At 48.6% G+C, this 16,096-nt stretch overlaps 1 protein-coding gene across 2 annotated transcripts in view; it reads right to left on the bottom strand.

The window, feature by feature from the left end:
- IGLON5 (IgLON family member 5) overlaps positions 1-7,227 on the bottom strand; it is a 119,036-nt gene extending 111,809 nt beyond the window's left edge. For both annotated transcript variants that reach the window (XM_087727257.1, XM_087727258.1), the window contains exon 1: positions 7,114-7,227. In XM_087727257.1, the coding sequence (XP_087583383.1) occupies positions 7,114-7,174 (61 nt within the window). In that variant the 5' untranslated portion in view covers positions 7,175-7,227. The remainder of the gene's footprint in view (positions 1-7,113) is intronic.
- Between the last annotated feature and the right edge of the window lie 8,869 nt (positions 7,228-16,096).

Genomic DNA, 16,096 nt, shown 5'->3' with positions numbered 1-16,096 from the left:
ATATACAGTATACATACATACATACATACATACATACATACATACATACATACATACATACATACAAAGGTAAAGGTTCCCCTCGCACATAAGTGCTAGTCGTTCCTGACTCTAGGGGGCAGTGCTCATCTCCGTTTCAAAGCCGAAGAGCCAGCTCTGTCCGAGGATGTATCGGTGATCATGTGGCTGGCATGACTAAACGCCGAAGGTGAATGGAACACTGTTCCCTTCCCACCAAAGGTGGTTCCTATTTTTCTACTTGCATTTTTTTTACGTGCTTTCGAACGGCTAGGTCGGCAAAAGCTGGGACAAGTAACGGGAGCTCACTCCATTACGCAGCACTAGGGATTTGAACCGCCAAACTGCTGACCTTTCTGATCGACAAGCTCAGCATCTTAGCCACAGAGCCACCACATCCCTTATATATATATATTACCTTTACATATTTATATATTATATCTTAAATAATTACAAGAAGTTGTTTCATATAGCTACCAGGTGAATATCCCCAGCTGGTCCTAACGAGTTAATTTTTCCAATCTCATGCCATTCAGAAATACTGCGAGCAGAACTTCAAAGTTCTCAGCCAGGATTAGCCAGGATGACTGAGAATTCTGGGAGCTGGGAGTGCTAGTGTATCCAAAAGGCACCAAGTTGAGGAATTCATTTAAGGAACAAGGCGGTTTTGGAGAAATTTTCATGTTTGGAAGGTGAGATTCTTATACTTATTTATAGTGATGAAATGAACAAAATCTCTTTCTCTTCCCCCTCCCTCTCTCTTTCCTCTCTCTCTTTCCCCCTCTCTCTTTCCTCTCTCTTTCCTCCCCTCTTTTTCCTTTCTCTCCTTTTCCTCTCTCTCTGCTTTTCCTCTTTGTTTTTCCTCTCTCTGGTTTTCCTCTCCATTTTTTCTCTCTTTTTTCCTTCTCTCTCTCTTTTTCCTCCCTCCCTCCCTCCCTCTCCTCCCCCCTCCCTTCAAATTGCAACCACAATAGGGGCCAGAATTTCCATTCCTTTTATAACCTTTTTTTTTCTTGCCCCGGTTGTTAAATGAATCCCTGCAGTTGTTATGTGAAACACGTGAGCGTTAAGTGAATTCAGCTTTTCCCCATGGACTTTACTTCTCAGAAGCCAGCTGGGAAGGTCACAAATTGCAACACACACACACACACACACACCGGTGACCCCCCAAGACATCTCAACCATTGTTAAATTCATGCCGGATGCCAAAATGCCCATCTGGTGTACCTGACAATAACAGAGGATGGCTCTCAGCTTTTGGCCTTATTTACTTCCCCAAAACATCTGCCCAGCCTCTATTAGGAACTAAATGCTGGGCAATATACTTTCTGCTTTCTCTAGAGAGATTTAAGAAATAGTCTCGTGACCTAAACTATTCGAAAAGAGATTTTTTTCCCTCCGGTGTGTTGTTGTTGTTGTTGCTTCTTGTCAGAACAGTGTAGCCTTGGAGTTAAAGCAAAGTCTTCTCAAGGAACCTGTTTTGGAGGCCCCGCTGAGGCCTGAGGAGAATGGGGTGCAGCCGCTACGTTATTCCGGGGCCCATGGAGCTCATGGACCATGAAGGGGAATTAAAAAAAAAAATTACAAAACCAATTGTAAAACAAACAAACCAATATTGGATATAATCTTCATACTCTATACTTTGTGTATATAGCACAAAACCGCCTTGCTGCCTTGTTTGACATCATCTTTATTAATTTGAAACAGCGAACAGTTGGTTATGTCATTTACTGAATTTTAATTTCATGACTTATTTATTTAAGTTTGCAAGCTTAGTTTCATCTCGTCTATGAACAGATTTTATGTTTCCTTTCAGTTCATGAAGGGTGGTGAAATGCCATCTCAAAAACGTGGGGCTCAAAAATGCCTGAAAATTGTAAATGTAAAATTAGGACACGATTGACTGATGTGTCCATGTGTAGGCGAAGGGATGGGTGGGTGGCCATACTACTCTTGTTCCAGCCTTAATCATCCTCTTGGCGTCCCAGGCCCCACTACTTAAGCTCTTCTGATCAAGGGATCCCTCGTCTCCAAACCTGGGCTCAGATCCTGTCACCCAATTGAACCTGAATTCGTTTCAAGCGTTTCTGCGTTTCGTGCCCTGGGTGGTGTGGAACTGGCTATTCCGGTGGTGGGATTCAACCGGTGTAACAACTGGTTTGCTGAGCACCCGCTTTGCACATCCTTTAAACACTTACCTTCTACTGCAGCCCCAGTGCAAAACAGCTGATAGGCGCGGCAGAGCCTATCAGCTGGGCTTCAGAAAAGGGAACTTAGGCCAGTATAGCGCAGGGCCAGGCAGGTGGGCCAACCTGATCATTGGGGCGAACCGGTTCACTCTCAACTACCGGTTCGTCCGAACCGGCTGAATCCCACCCCTGGATTCTCTTCTTGACCAAATCAGGGTTGAAAGCACAGCTTAGAAATCCTGCTGGCCGTTTTGTAAGCAGCCTGCTCCAATCACACACTTGCCTATTCGGTGGAACCCGCCTGTTTCGAATGGCTTTTCTATATTCTAACAGCAGCAATATTGCCAAGACTTAAAATTTGGATTTTGCGATAGATCAGCAGTTCCCAGCCTATGAGGTAGGAATCTCCCTTGAGCGGGGGGGACAGTCTGGGGGAGGGATGAAGAACCTTTCCCTTTCATTGCATTGTTTTGCATTGCTTATTTATATACAGTTTGGACATCAGGGATCTCCAAACTTGGCAACGTGTGGGTTTCAACTTCCAACTGGCTGAGGAATTCTGGGAGTTGAAGTCCACCTGTCATAAAGTTGCCAAACTTGGAGATTCCCCTGATTTTGGAGTTTGGGAGTTTTAGAGAAGGTGTATATTTTAAAATTAGATTCAAGGGGGGGGGTGTCATGCCAAAAGGTTAAGGAGCCCCTGGAATAGGCGAATGTTAGGTTTCAATTCTTAACATTCGCAAATAGAATGTTACTAGATCCCCCCCTATTTGTTCCCTCCAACCCCTAAGAAGTCTCCCTAAGTCAGGGGTCTCCAATCTTGGCAACTTTATGACTTGTGGAATTCTGGGAGTTGAAGTCCACAAGTCTTAAAGTTGGTAAGGTTGGAGGCCCCTGTCCTAAGTGACAGCAGCATTTCCCCGCCCCCAATTTGACCCTTCCCATTCAAGAAACTGTTAACCTTTTGGAGCAGGGCAGGTTAGGAAACAAGACAATGCAAAGATGGACAGAAAGCTGTTTAGTTGTTGGCGACTTAAACAACAGAATCTTGAAAGCCTAGCAGTTTTCTTCTGCCTCCTCTCACAGGTAGCCCTCAACTTACGATTCGTAACTGAGCCCAGAATTGGTTGTTTGAGTTTGAGTTTGAGTTTTATTTTATTTATATGCCGCCCTTTCCCCCCCGAAGGGGACTCCGGGAGGCTTACAACTCAACCAGGGAAGGGGGGGGGGTACAAACAAGAATTTAAAACAACATAAAACAATGGATGATTAAAAACACAACAGTCATACCAATTCGAGACGGGGGCAACAGTTCTTTAGCCCCAGGCCTGCCGGAACAGCCAGGTTTTAAGGGCTTTGCGGAAGGCCTGGAGAGTGGTGAGGGTTCGAATCTCCACGGGGAGCTCGTTCCAGAGGGTCGGAGCAGCCACAGAGAAGGCTCTCCTCCGGGTAGTCGCCAGTCGACACTGGCCGGCGGATGGAATTCGGAGGAGGCCTAATCTGTGGGATCTAATCAGTCTAGTGGAGGTGATTGGCAGCAGGCGGTCTCTCAAGTACCCAGGTCCAATACCATGGTTGTGATCGTAAGATCCTGTAAATATAGCCATAAAGTTGAATCGCATTGCCAAATGCCCCAAATACAATCACGTGACCATGGTGTGTGTGTTGTGTGTGTGTAACTTTGAAGTTATGTCATAAGTATCTTTTGGGGGACTCCATTGAACTTCAGATGTAAATCAAAAACTACCTGGATATTAAACAAATCTGAGTTCCTTTATCATTCCCAGCCCTTTCCTAAAGCCAAGTTCCTCCTTATTTTCCCATCACCATTCCTACATCCCTTCTTCAAGGCCCCCTCTGTAAAGTAGACCCTCTACTGAAGCCCCAAACTGACCCTCCAAGCCTTCCAGGCCCATGCTGACATCCTTCTGACCTCTCCGTCTCCAAGACCTGCAGCGTTTCAATTCTGGCTTTTGAATTGAATCGTGCTGCTCCAGTAGGCAGAACAGGGTTGGCCGTCCCACACTAAGACTTCTCATTACCTTGCCTCAGCCCAACGATGCCAGTCCTCCGCACTCAATCACAACACTTCCAGGTTCACCAGCTCCCTGCGCTGCCAATCATACTGAGATCGAAGCTCCCCAGATCCAGCTCTGCCAATAGAACTGCTCGGCGTGATGACACCACTGATGTGGCACCAGCCAAAAAGGCCTGCCACCCAACCAGCCAATTGAGAGCCCTCGGCTCTCCAAAGGAGGTGGGCTTTAGAACTCATTCTGTCCATGCGCGAAGCCCCTTGGACCTTCTCTGGCTCAACAAGGAAACCATTGAAGGAGACCTTCTACATTTCTGTGCTGGTCTCAACTTTCCAGAAAAGAGTTGGATGCAGTAGGAGCAGCAGCAGCCATCCCAGTGGCCTCTTAAAGGCAAGCAACTCCACCATCAGATGGATCTGACAGCTGGTGGCATAAGAGCCAGCCAAGGAAAGCAGATGCCAAGAAGAATTTTGCTCATCTTCAAGGTTCCACAAGACTCTTCCTTGTACATGCTAAGAATGCCAATCAACCATCTGCAAGGGTGATCAAAACTGAGCAATGCTAAAAACAGAACTTCAGCATCAACAGAGGCCCAGGCAAAGCTGAGCAATCGTCAGAAGGATGCTCAGGAAAAAACATTACCAACTATCAACACTTGCTGTCACGCCACTTGTAAATCTGGAAAGAGAGAGTGTTCTGTTTTCTCCCCCTCCCCCCTTTAATTCCCCCCCCCCCCAGGACCAGATCTCAGATGCTCGGAGTTAAATCGCTTGGCAGTTGCCTCCAGAAAGCAAAGATGAATCATCCAGAATTACTCCTTCAAATCCGTTACTACAGGGTATTATTATTATTGCAGAAGGCTAAGATTACCACTTGGTTAAATGGGCTTTAGGAAACGATTAGGGAGATTCAAGAAAAGGCAGATCGGTTCAAAGCTGCTGGGTTTTTAAAACTCCATGGACCCCCTCCGTTCAGGGATGCTCTATCTTCAAATGACAAAACGTCAGGGGAAAGAACAGGAGATGTCTCGCTACGATTGTTTAGTGGTAGAAAAAAAAATAGATCTCTGGTCAGATCCAGCAGATTTCTTTTGCTGTTGAAATTAGGAAAAGCCACTCCTGGCATTTTAAAAAGCTGACCTTAGAATTGGGGAATTGTACCTCAGCAAATGCAAGGCCCTTCAGGAACTAATCAGCCTCGTCAACGCCAGTAAACCAATCCCAGCATCTGCACCAATACATGGCACGCCATTGTTCATGCCAACCCTTGTGTTGTTGTCATGCCTATGAGGATAACAGATCTGTCAGGTTCTCAAGGCCTTGGGATGCTTTGGTTTGAGATTTACCCAGGGAAATGTGGAGCTTGAAGGGCAGGAGATAGGAAATCCAGGGCTTGAGTTCATGTAGCAAACTTTTCCACGTTCCCGAAATAACCCATTTTCCGGTTTTGCCCAACGCCAGGGTCTGAGTTCACACAAGACACTAACCTACACCATACCTGCCCCCCAAACCTTCAAATCCCATCAAGGCTAAAACCACAGCAGTGCCGGGTATTGTGCAACTGTGGCTGGGAAGTTTGCAATTGTTTTGGTTAAGTGTGTTGTGTGAATGCCACTACTGATGGCACTACTACTACAGGCCTAACTTCCAGGCAAGCATGTATAGCACTTCTCCTGGGAGCTTTGCAGACTTCACAGTCCCTTTGCAACATATAACTGGATCTCTCCCTCCCTATCTTCCGTGTCCCTTTGCAACATATTGCTGGATTTCTCCCCTTCCACCTTCCATTCTTTTTTTGCGGGGTTCCAGTCTGTTTCTCTACATCCTCCAAGCATCAGAAGCGTTAGGCTTCCCTCCTTCCACTGCTGCCTCCTTGCAACTCTCAGTCCTGAGTCCTGTGCACATTACACAACTGCCTTCTTTTTTGCTCTGGATTTTCCCCCCAAACCGACGACTCCATCCAGCAGGGAGTCTAACCAACACCGTCGGCCAAGCGCTCCGCTTCGCGCTCCGCTCTCTCCTCCCAGCAAGCGCGGTCCCTTTCCCGTTTCTCTTCGGGCAGAGCCCCGGCGCGATCCGGCTTTTTCCCTCTGCCGAAGACCCTTTTATTTGCGGGTCTTTCGCTCCCAAGCCGGGTTCTGATCTTTCCACCGCCGCCCACGGCAGGGAGCGGAAGGGGAGCCACATCCAAGCGCCTGAGTGAGGTTGACAGGCACGTTGCGCTTTCCACGAAAGAGGCTCCCCCTCTTCCCTCCCCATGAATATTCATCGGGGCGGGGGGACACAATTGTGCATTCCTACAGCACGCCTGCAGTTGTTGTGACATCTCCGCCGAGGGAGGGAGGGGGGAAGGGGGAATGGGGGGGTTTCCAAAGGCATGCAGCCGTAACACCCAACGTGACACAAATCTGCAGAGCGGGGAGCGAGAGACCTCAAGGAAAGGCGCAGCAGACCCCAGAGCGCAGCGGGCAAGGAGGTATCTATCTAGGGTGCCTCGCCGGGACTCAACTCCCCCCCCACTCCCGCGCAACCCGTCTTCCCAGATGCATAGGTACGGTTGCGCTACCTTCGTGGCACGCAACCCTGTTGTGATTCCCGGCGGCGGCGGCGGCGCGCGCGCATGTTTCCCCCCCCCCCCACGAACCCCACGCGTGTGCCCAGAGACGCATTGGGTATTCCGTCCGCGCACGACTTCGCTCACTCCCCCAGCTCGGCTGGACCTTCTTCTCCTCCTCACCCCGCACCACACGTATATACACAAACACACAAACACCCGGCCGGGTCGTCTCTCCCCCCCCCCCCCACGGGTCCTTCCTTTACCCCCCCCCCAGTCCCCCCCCACTCCCCCGGCGCCGATGAGGATGGCGGTACCTTGCGAGAGCAAAAGGCAGCTCATCTTGAAGAGCAGCGCGCCCAGCAGGACGTGGTTCATCTCTCCGGCTGGTCCTGGATGGAGATGAAGGGGATTCTGCAGCCGCGGCAGGAGGAGCGGCAGAAAAGAGGGGAGGGGGGGGGACGGCGGAGGAAGGTACGGGCTGGCTCTCGCATTCAACCCGCCAGCCTTGCTGCATCTCATAAGGGGGGGGGAGGAGGAGGAGGAGGAGGAAGAGAGGGGGGGGAGAGAAAGAAAGCCACCGAAGGGCTTGAAAATTTTGACAGACAGTTGGGCAGAGATGAGGGACGCCCCCGAGTGGACCAATCGAGAGAGGGGCTGGCTTGGAAAAGGGCGGGGCATGCAAATGAGGTCGATGGGGGACCACCAATGGGTGGGAGGGAGGGAGGGTGGGAAGGTCTGGCGGGGGGGGGGAGGGAAGGGGTGCGCTGCTGATTTATGAGGGGCTCTTTGTTACTGCAGCAGGGCTGGGGGGGGGAGAAGGGGCGCCCCCTAACCCCCTCCGCGTAAACGGCTGGGGAAACCCAGAGAGATCCCCCTGCCGCCTTTTTCCCGAAGCCCCCCCCCCTCTAAAACTGAGAGAAAGGGGAGGGGGTCTTCCGTATGAAAAAAAGAGGGGAGGGGGAATCTTTGCATTCCTCGCCTCAGTTCCTCCCTCTTTACTTTCCCCAGCCGGGTCTCCTCCAAGGGGGTCTCCTCCGCCCCCTCCCCAAACGCGGTTGCTTTCTCAGCCCTCGTCAGCGATTCCTCCCCCAAACCCCGTCCCTCCGCCATCCCACCCATCGACTCTGCGTCCTGCCCAGAAGAGCGAGCTGGGAGGGGGGAGAGCGGGATCGGGCTGCCTTCTCTGCTCTGCGCTGAGGTGGAAAAGCACTCTGCACATGCTCGGGGGCTGGGGTGGGAGGATGTCCCAGGGGACCCCAGAGAGAGAAAGGCAGTGGGCCACCGGGGCCCCCCAAGATCGAGCTGAAGCTAGATATTCTGCTTCCAACATTGCCTGCTTACTCAACACAGTTCTAGCACGATACTCAAACTAAGCAGCATCTCTGAATCTCTCTCTCTCACTCACTCACTCAAGCTACGTTTCTGCAATGATGCAATCCTTCCTAAGCTTTGTCATATGTCCAAGATGTGCTGCTGCCTTTCTTAACAGGGTGGCCAAAGGTTCCCCACAACAGTGTTTCTCAACCTTGGCAACTTGAAGATGTCTGGACTTCAATTCCCAGAATTCCCTAGCCAGCGAATGCTGGCTGGGGAATTCTGGGAGTTGGAGTCCAGACATCTTCAAGTTGCCAAGGTTGAGAAACACTGCCCTACAATGAGGAGGAATCATGCTGGGGAAAATGGACTTCCTGAATCAGCAGTCCCGAGGCACCTTCTATCCCACGGTTGGTTATCTTTATGACCCGTGGACTTCAATTCCCAAAATTCCTGAGCCAGCATGGCTAGCTCAGGAATTCTGGGAGTTGAAGTCCGTCAGTTCCACCCTAGAACCCCTGTTCTAGCCCAGTGTTTCTCAACCTTGGCTACTTGAAGATGTCCGGACTTCAACTCCCAGAATTCCCCAGCCAGCATTCGCTGGCTGGGGAATTCTGGGAGTTGGAGTCCAGACATCTTCAAGTAGCCAAGGTTGAGAAACACTGCCCTACAATGAGTAAAAGTCACGGCAGGAACAAACCACAGATTTCAGCCGAAAGAACCAGGTGTCATGCTCTAATCAGGAAGGTGGTGAGGCTTCTGTTTGACCAGCTATATGTCAGAAAACATCTGGAAGGGACCTTAGAGGTCTTCTAGTCCAACCCCCTGCTCAGGCAGAGAGGAGACCCTCTACCATTTCAGACACCTGCCGTTCCAGTCTCTTCTTAAAAACCTCCAGTGGAAACCCACAACTTCGGAAGGAAAGCTGATCCATGCACTGTCTTGGTGGCGTTCTGTCCACAAGCAGTGGTTAGCTTAAACCTGGTGTATTGGATAAGCTACTATGGGTTGGTCTTAACCAAGCCTGTAACCCAGGTGTTGAAAAAGCAGGTTCATGTGCCATACAAGGCTTCCAACCAACCATAGTATGCTTCAGCAGGTTTCACAAATGTAGTTTGAACAAACCATGTTATCCCAACTGGGGTAACAGCAGAAGCTTTAACTTCAGATGCAGCCAAGATATACCCTTCCTGGGAAGGCAAATCTCTGCACCCCACTTTTACAGAATCATAAGCCAAGGTGGCGCAGTGGTTAAATGCAGCACTGCAGGCTACTGCTAGATCAGCAGGTCAGCGGTTCAAATCTCACCGGCTCAGGGTTGACTCAGCCTTCCATCCTTCCGAGGTGGGTAAAATGAGGACCCAGATTGTTGGGGGCAATATGCTGACTCTCTGTAAACCGCTTAGAGAGGCCTGAAAGGCCTATGAAGCGGTATATAAGTCTACTGCTATTGCTATTGCTATTGCTATAATCTGTCCTTTTCAGATTGTTTTGGAGATCCGGCTTCCAAAAGTTGGTGCTTTTGTGGAATAATCACCCAAATCTTCAGGTGCCCCCCCCAAAAAACCTTCCAAAATGGAAGTTCTGAGAGTAAGAGATCTCCCAAAAAATATAGCAACTTTGTCTGCAAAACTGGTTTTACATAAGTACAGTGTAATGTATCTTTTTTGGATTCCTTGACTATGTTATTTCACTACTCCAGAAAACGCATTTTTCAAACCTAATGTCTTTCTGGTGAGGCTTTTTTATTCATAAGGGATCTATCAAAAAAAGGTAATTGAAGCCACTCAGGATTTACCTGAAGGTGGTGAGGAAGTCAGTCCCATGCCATGTTCTCCAGTCCTTTCCACCTCCAATTTCCATGGCACAATTTTTTATCTATCTAGGTGGCCCATTGATGGTGGCATCAGGTTTATGATGGGAAGAAAAACAAGATAGATTCATAGTGCCTGTGGGGGGAGGGGGGGCTTAGAAGGCGGGGCCAAGGATGACACAAGTAGGATGACATCATCACACAGATGCTATAATTCATATACTTAAACCTGGTAGTAAAATAAAGGCTCCCCCACACATACGTGCTAGTTGTTTCTGGCTGTAGGGATGGTGCTCATCTCTGTTTCTAAGCCGAAGAGCCAGCGCTGTCCGAAGACGTCTCTGTGGTCATGTGGCCAGCCTGACTAAATGCCAAAGGCGCACGGAGTGCTGTTACCTTCCCACCAAAAGTGGTGCCTATTTTTCCACTTGCATTTTTACATGCTAGGTTGGCAGAAGCTGGAACAAGTCACGGGAGGTCACTCCGTTACACGGCACTAGGGATTCGAACCGCCAAACTGCCGACCTTTCTGATCAACGAGCTCAGCGTCTTAGCCACTGAGCCGCCACGTCGCCATACAACCTTGTAGTACAACGATGCAATTGTGGGATTTGGTGAGGACAGCATTGATTCATGTTACTGGGTTGACATCAGAGGATACTGTGCCCTGGATTCAAATTCATCCTCAACCGTGGAAGCCCAACCCACCTCGCAAAGTTGTTGTGACGGAGGGAAATGAAAGATGGCCATATTTGGCACAGCCCTTTCGTTCCTGCTGGAAAAATAAAAAGACAGAAAGATGCAGTAAATCCGTTGACTGAATAATACAAAATAGGCCCAGGGAGAAAGAAATATGACGCCAGTGTGGGGCAATGGCTGAGTTATTGGACTAGGACTTGGGACAACCTGGGGGCTTTGGGTCTAATCATTCTCTCTCAGCTCAATCTGTCTTGCAAAGCCTCATTTTGCTCCTGGAGAAAAGGCAGAGGATCAATCAATAGCAACAACAATTAATAATGTTAGAGTCTGGCATTTGGTAGAATATCAGCTTTACATTATATCTGTGCATCTGTTTGTCCGTCTCTATATCTGTTTATCTATCTATCTATCTATCTATCTATCTATCTATCTATCTATCTATCTATCTATCTATCTACCTACCTACCTACCTACCTACCTACCTACCTACCTACCTACTCACACACCCATCTATCTATCTGTTTATCTATCTACCTCTTTATCTATCTATCTATCTATCTATCTATCTATCTATCTATCTATCTATCTATCTATATCCCTACCTACTATCCATCCATCCATCCATCCATCCATCCATCCATCCATCCATCCATCTATCTATCTATCTATCTATCTATCTATCTATCTATCTACCTCTCTACCTACCTACCTACCTACTCACACACACACCTATCTACCTCTATATCTATCTATCTATCTATCTATCTATCTATCTATCTATCTATCTATCTATCTATCTATCTATCTATCTATCTACCTACCTACCTACCTACCTACCTACCTACCTACCTACCTACCTATCTACCTATCTCCCTACCTACTATCCATCCATCCATCCATCCATCCATCCATCCATCCATCCATCCATCCATCCATCCATCCATCCATCTATCTATCTATCTATCTATCTATCTATCTATCTATCTATCTATCTATCTATCTACCTCTCTACCTATCTACCTATCTATCCATCCATCCATCCATCCATCTATCTACCTATCTCCCTACCTACTATCTATCCATCCATTCATTCATCCATCCATCCATCCATCTATCTATCTACCTATCTACCTATCTACCTATCTACCTATCTACCTATCTATCTACCTACTCACACACCTACCTATCTGCCTCTATCTGTATGTATGTATGTATGTATGTATGTATGTATCTATCTATCTATCTATCTATCTATCTATCTATCTATCTATCTATCTATCTATCTATCTATCTATCTATCTATCTATCTATCTATCATCCACAGGGACAGTTGACCATGCCTAACGGTTGCCTACATATGAAGAAATCCATACCTTATGCACCCATCTAAACATACCCACTGTGAATGTGAGACCAAACTCCATCTTCCAGGAAACCAGCCTCAGCCCTTTCATCAGCCCCGAAGCTGCCTAGCTAACCATTTCCATTCCTGCCAATGGAGAACAATATCCAAACATTGTTCCATGGCTCACATGGCAAACCTTACTTTTGCCCCTCCCCCGCCCCCAACGTACTGTATTTACCACCAGCGATTGCCCCATTGCAAGTTCTCCCTTCCAGAGAGAGCCGCCTAGTGGTTGTCGGGGGCAAGGGTAGCCGTGTCAAGGGCGCCCCCTAGCAAGGCTGGCTTCTCCAGAAACTTGAGAGCATAGTTGCAGCCGCACTGATGCTGGTGAGCTGGTGATGGATGCTAATTACCAAGGATTTAATTGTTCCTCTTTACACCATTAACGATGAAGCACTCAGCTTCTGGGATAGGGAGAGAGTCATTAATATGAGCTATTCCCAAGGAATTGAATTGCAAGAGGGGAGGGAGTCCTGAACTTCTCCTCCATCTCTTCGCTCTGCTCCGTTGACTCCATCTCTCTCCAGGATGCCTGATGCCCATTTCATACCTTGCTGCTCCTTAACCAGCCAAGAGGAGGGGCCCACGGCTCAGTGCTAAGGGGCACATGCCGGCTAGCAGAAGGCCTCCCTTTCAGTCCCCACCATCTCCAAGCAGGACTGTAAAACGGCCTGTAAAACTCTCTTGACCTGGAAGGAGCCCAGTCCCTTTTCCTAGGGTTGCTGAACTACAAGCCCCAGCATCCTTCACTGTGAGTAGAACGGCGCTTTGAGAACAGCTGGACATGCTCCCCACTTCTAATGTCCCAGATGCTAGAGAGAAACAATCTGGATCACTGAATTCACACATTTTAAGAAAGGAAGGTTTGGCTTAGCATAGTATAGTGCGGTGATGGTTAGCCTTTTCAGCACCCAGTGCCGAAACTGGAGCGTGCGCGCAAGCACGCACATGTGCGGCAGAGCCCGGAAGAGAGCAGCTGGCCAGTGTACATGTGTGTGGCAGATTCCGGATTCTGTCGCTGCCATGCGCACCGGCTAGCTCCTCTCTGCTGGGTTCCGGAAGACAAGCTGGCCGGCATGCTCCATGTGCTGGAAACCAGAGGGGGGTGGCTGGCCAGTGTGCATGCAAGATGGGCCAGCTGTTTGGCATGCATGTGCATGAGAGAGCCCAGAAGAGTAGCTGGCAGTGGCCCATGTGCCTAACGAGAGGATTCTGCGTGCCACCTCCAGCATGTGTGCCATAGGTTCGCCATCACGAGTACAGCGCATAAACCACAACTGCTCAGGTTTTGCACAATACTCCACTGTAGTTTGTGGTTTGCCACCACACTGGCTCAATTCACCTAAGTTAGGGCAACTGGATTGGGACTGCAAGGATCCAGATGACGGCTAAGCAATACCAAAGCGTGTATTTCTTGGTCCCGATTTCTCCAGCCCCGATCCATGAGGCTGGCCCCCTGGGGTGATCTGTGCCCTGCCTTTCATAGCACAGCCCTCACTCCAGCTGTTTGCAGCTTCCTAGATTTCCATTAAACCCCAGGAGAATTCATTAGGAGGAAATGCCTCCCGTGGCGCTTTGTAAGGAAGCAGAACCACCGTCGTTATTAAGGGGAGGGGGAGCTTTCCCTTGAGAAATGATGGGGGGGGGGAAACTTCTCCTTTCCCTGCAGAAATTTGGGAGAAGCATCCGGCCTTTTGCTTCTATGTCTCCCAAAATTGCAGGAGCATTTCCCAGCCGAATTTGTGGCCAGCTGTACAGAGAAGGCTCTCTTATGCAAGTTTACTCCATCGGCCTCGTATTTCAGCTGGCCATGGTCCCAAATCAGAGTGCAGAAGGATTGCAATGCATAGGTAGCCCTATGGATGTACGAGCGTGATTGAACCCAGAATTACTATCCTACGTCATACCCATGGTCAAAGGGGTCACCACATCACTGCACTGATTTTACTACCTGTTTGCAATGGTCTTTAAAAGAAATAAAGGGACGCAGTGGCTCAGTGGCTAAGATGCTGAGCTTGTCGATCAGAAAGGTCGGCAGTTCAGCGTTTAAATCCCTAGCGCTGTGTAATGGGGTGAGCTCCCGTTACTTGTCCCAGCTTCTGCCAACCTAGCAGTTCAAAAGCATGTAAAAATGCAAGTAGAAAAATAGGAACGACATTTGGTGGGAAGGGAACAGCGTTCCGTGCACCTTCGGCATTTAGTCATGCCGGCCACATGACCACGGAGACGTCTTTGGGCAGCGCTGGCTCTTCGGCTTTGAAACGGAGAGGAGCACTGCCCCCTAGAGTCGGGAATGACTAGTATATATGTGCAAAGGGAACCTTTACCTTTGCTTAAAGAAATATGAAATTAGCCATAGCAATAGCAATAGCAGTTAGACTTATATACCGCTTCATAGGGCTTTCAGCCCTCTCGAAGCGGTTTACAGAGTCAGCGTATCGCCCCCACAGTCTGGGTCCTCATTTCACCCACCTCGGAAGGATGGAAGGCTGAGTCAACCTTGAGCCTGGTGGGATTAGAACCGCTGAACTGCAGATAACAGTCAGCTGAAGTGGCCTGCAGTACTGCACCCTAACCACTGCGCCACCTCAGAAATTGTTAAGCAAACACAGGTCATCCTTGACATATAACCATTTGTTTAGCGACTGTTCAAACTTACAACGGCGCCCCCAAAAGCGACATGACCCTTGCAGCATCCCCATGGTCACATGATCCAAATCCGGATGGCACCCGGTATGTATTGAGGACCGTTGCAGTGTCTCGGGGGTCACTGGATCCTCTTTGGTGACCATCTGACCCCCAAAGTCAACGGGGGAAGCCAGATTCACTTAACAACCAACCATGTGACTAACTTGACAACTGCAGTGATTCCTTTAACAATGGTGCCAAGGAAGGTCATAAAACAGGGCAAAATGAACAACTGTCTTGCTTAGCCACAGAAATGTGGGGCTCTATTTTGGTCAGAAGTTGAGAACTACCTGTACCGCCATCATTACATCTCCTGCCTAGGCAGGGGGTTGGACTAGAAGACCTCCAAGGTCCCTTCCAACTCTGCTATTGTATTTGTATTTATTAAGCAAACCCATGGCATCTTTTGATGGAAATGGAAGTAAATACCAGTTTTCGGCAAAACCTGTTATAAAACAGTTGACCACGGGACCATTAAATGTGGGCCAGTTGTCAAGGGCACAAAATATCACCTGACCACAGTGGTATGGGGGTAGCCACCAGATCTTCAAATCCCGTTTCTAAGTAGCCCTGGGGAGGCCCATCATAACTCCAAATAGTTGCTTAGCATTGGTTATGTATTTAAACGCAACTCTGTTTTAAGTGAATGTCTCAAAGGCCTCCATCTCCTTCGTAATCCCAATTAGGACTTTTGCCTCGCTTTGACCAGAATCCATACTGTTAGGATGATTACAGCCGCTGTGCCTTAAAATGTGTTTAAAAACAATAATGAAATATCACGGAACAGACCGAAACTTATCTCCATTTCCAAATGCTGCTTAAAAAAAAAAAAAAATAACAGAGTGGCCGTTTGACACGATATGCTGGATTAGTCTCCAAAGGGATCGAGCGACAGATTAACAGAGTTGGAAGGGACCTTATAGGTCATCTAGTCCAACCCCCTCTCCCACCCACCCAAGCACTATTTCTGACACTATTTCTCTTCTTGAAAGTCTCAAGGGATGAAGTTCCCACAACTTCCTAAGGCAACTTCTGTTCCCTTGGTTGATTGTTCTCACTGTCAGAAAGTTCCTCCCTATTTCCAGGTTGAATCTCTCCTTGATCAGCTTCCATCCATTATTCCTTGTCTGGCCTTCAGGTGCTTTGGAAAACAGCTTGACTCGCCTCCTCTTTGTGGCAGCCCCTCAAATATTGAAACACCACTATCATGTCTCCCCTGGTCCTACTCTTCACTAGGCTAGCCACGCCCAGTTCCTGGTTGGTTCCTGGTTGGAAAACTTCTGAGATTCTAGCCATTGCTTTAGCAGGGGGTCTCCCATCAGACGTAGAATGATTTATTTCTGTGAGCATCACAGGCCACCTGTGCTGTTGTGCTGTG

This window comes from Thamnophis sirtalis, unplaced genomic scaffold, assembly GCF_051295495.1.
Source record: "Thamnophis sirtalis isolate CommonGarterSnake01/CBP01778 unplaced genomic scaffold, rThaSir2_p1.2 scaffold_13, whole genome shotgun sequence".
Classification (NCBI taxonomy): Eukaryota; Metazoa; Chordata; class Lepidosauria; order Squamata; family Natricidae; genus Thamnophis; species Thamnophis sirtalis.
Note: the sequence above shows the minus strand (reverse complement) of the source record. Positions and strands in the feature narration are given on the sequence as shown.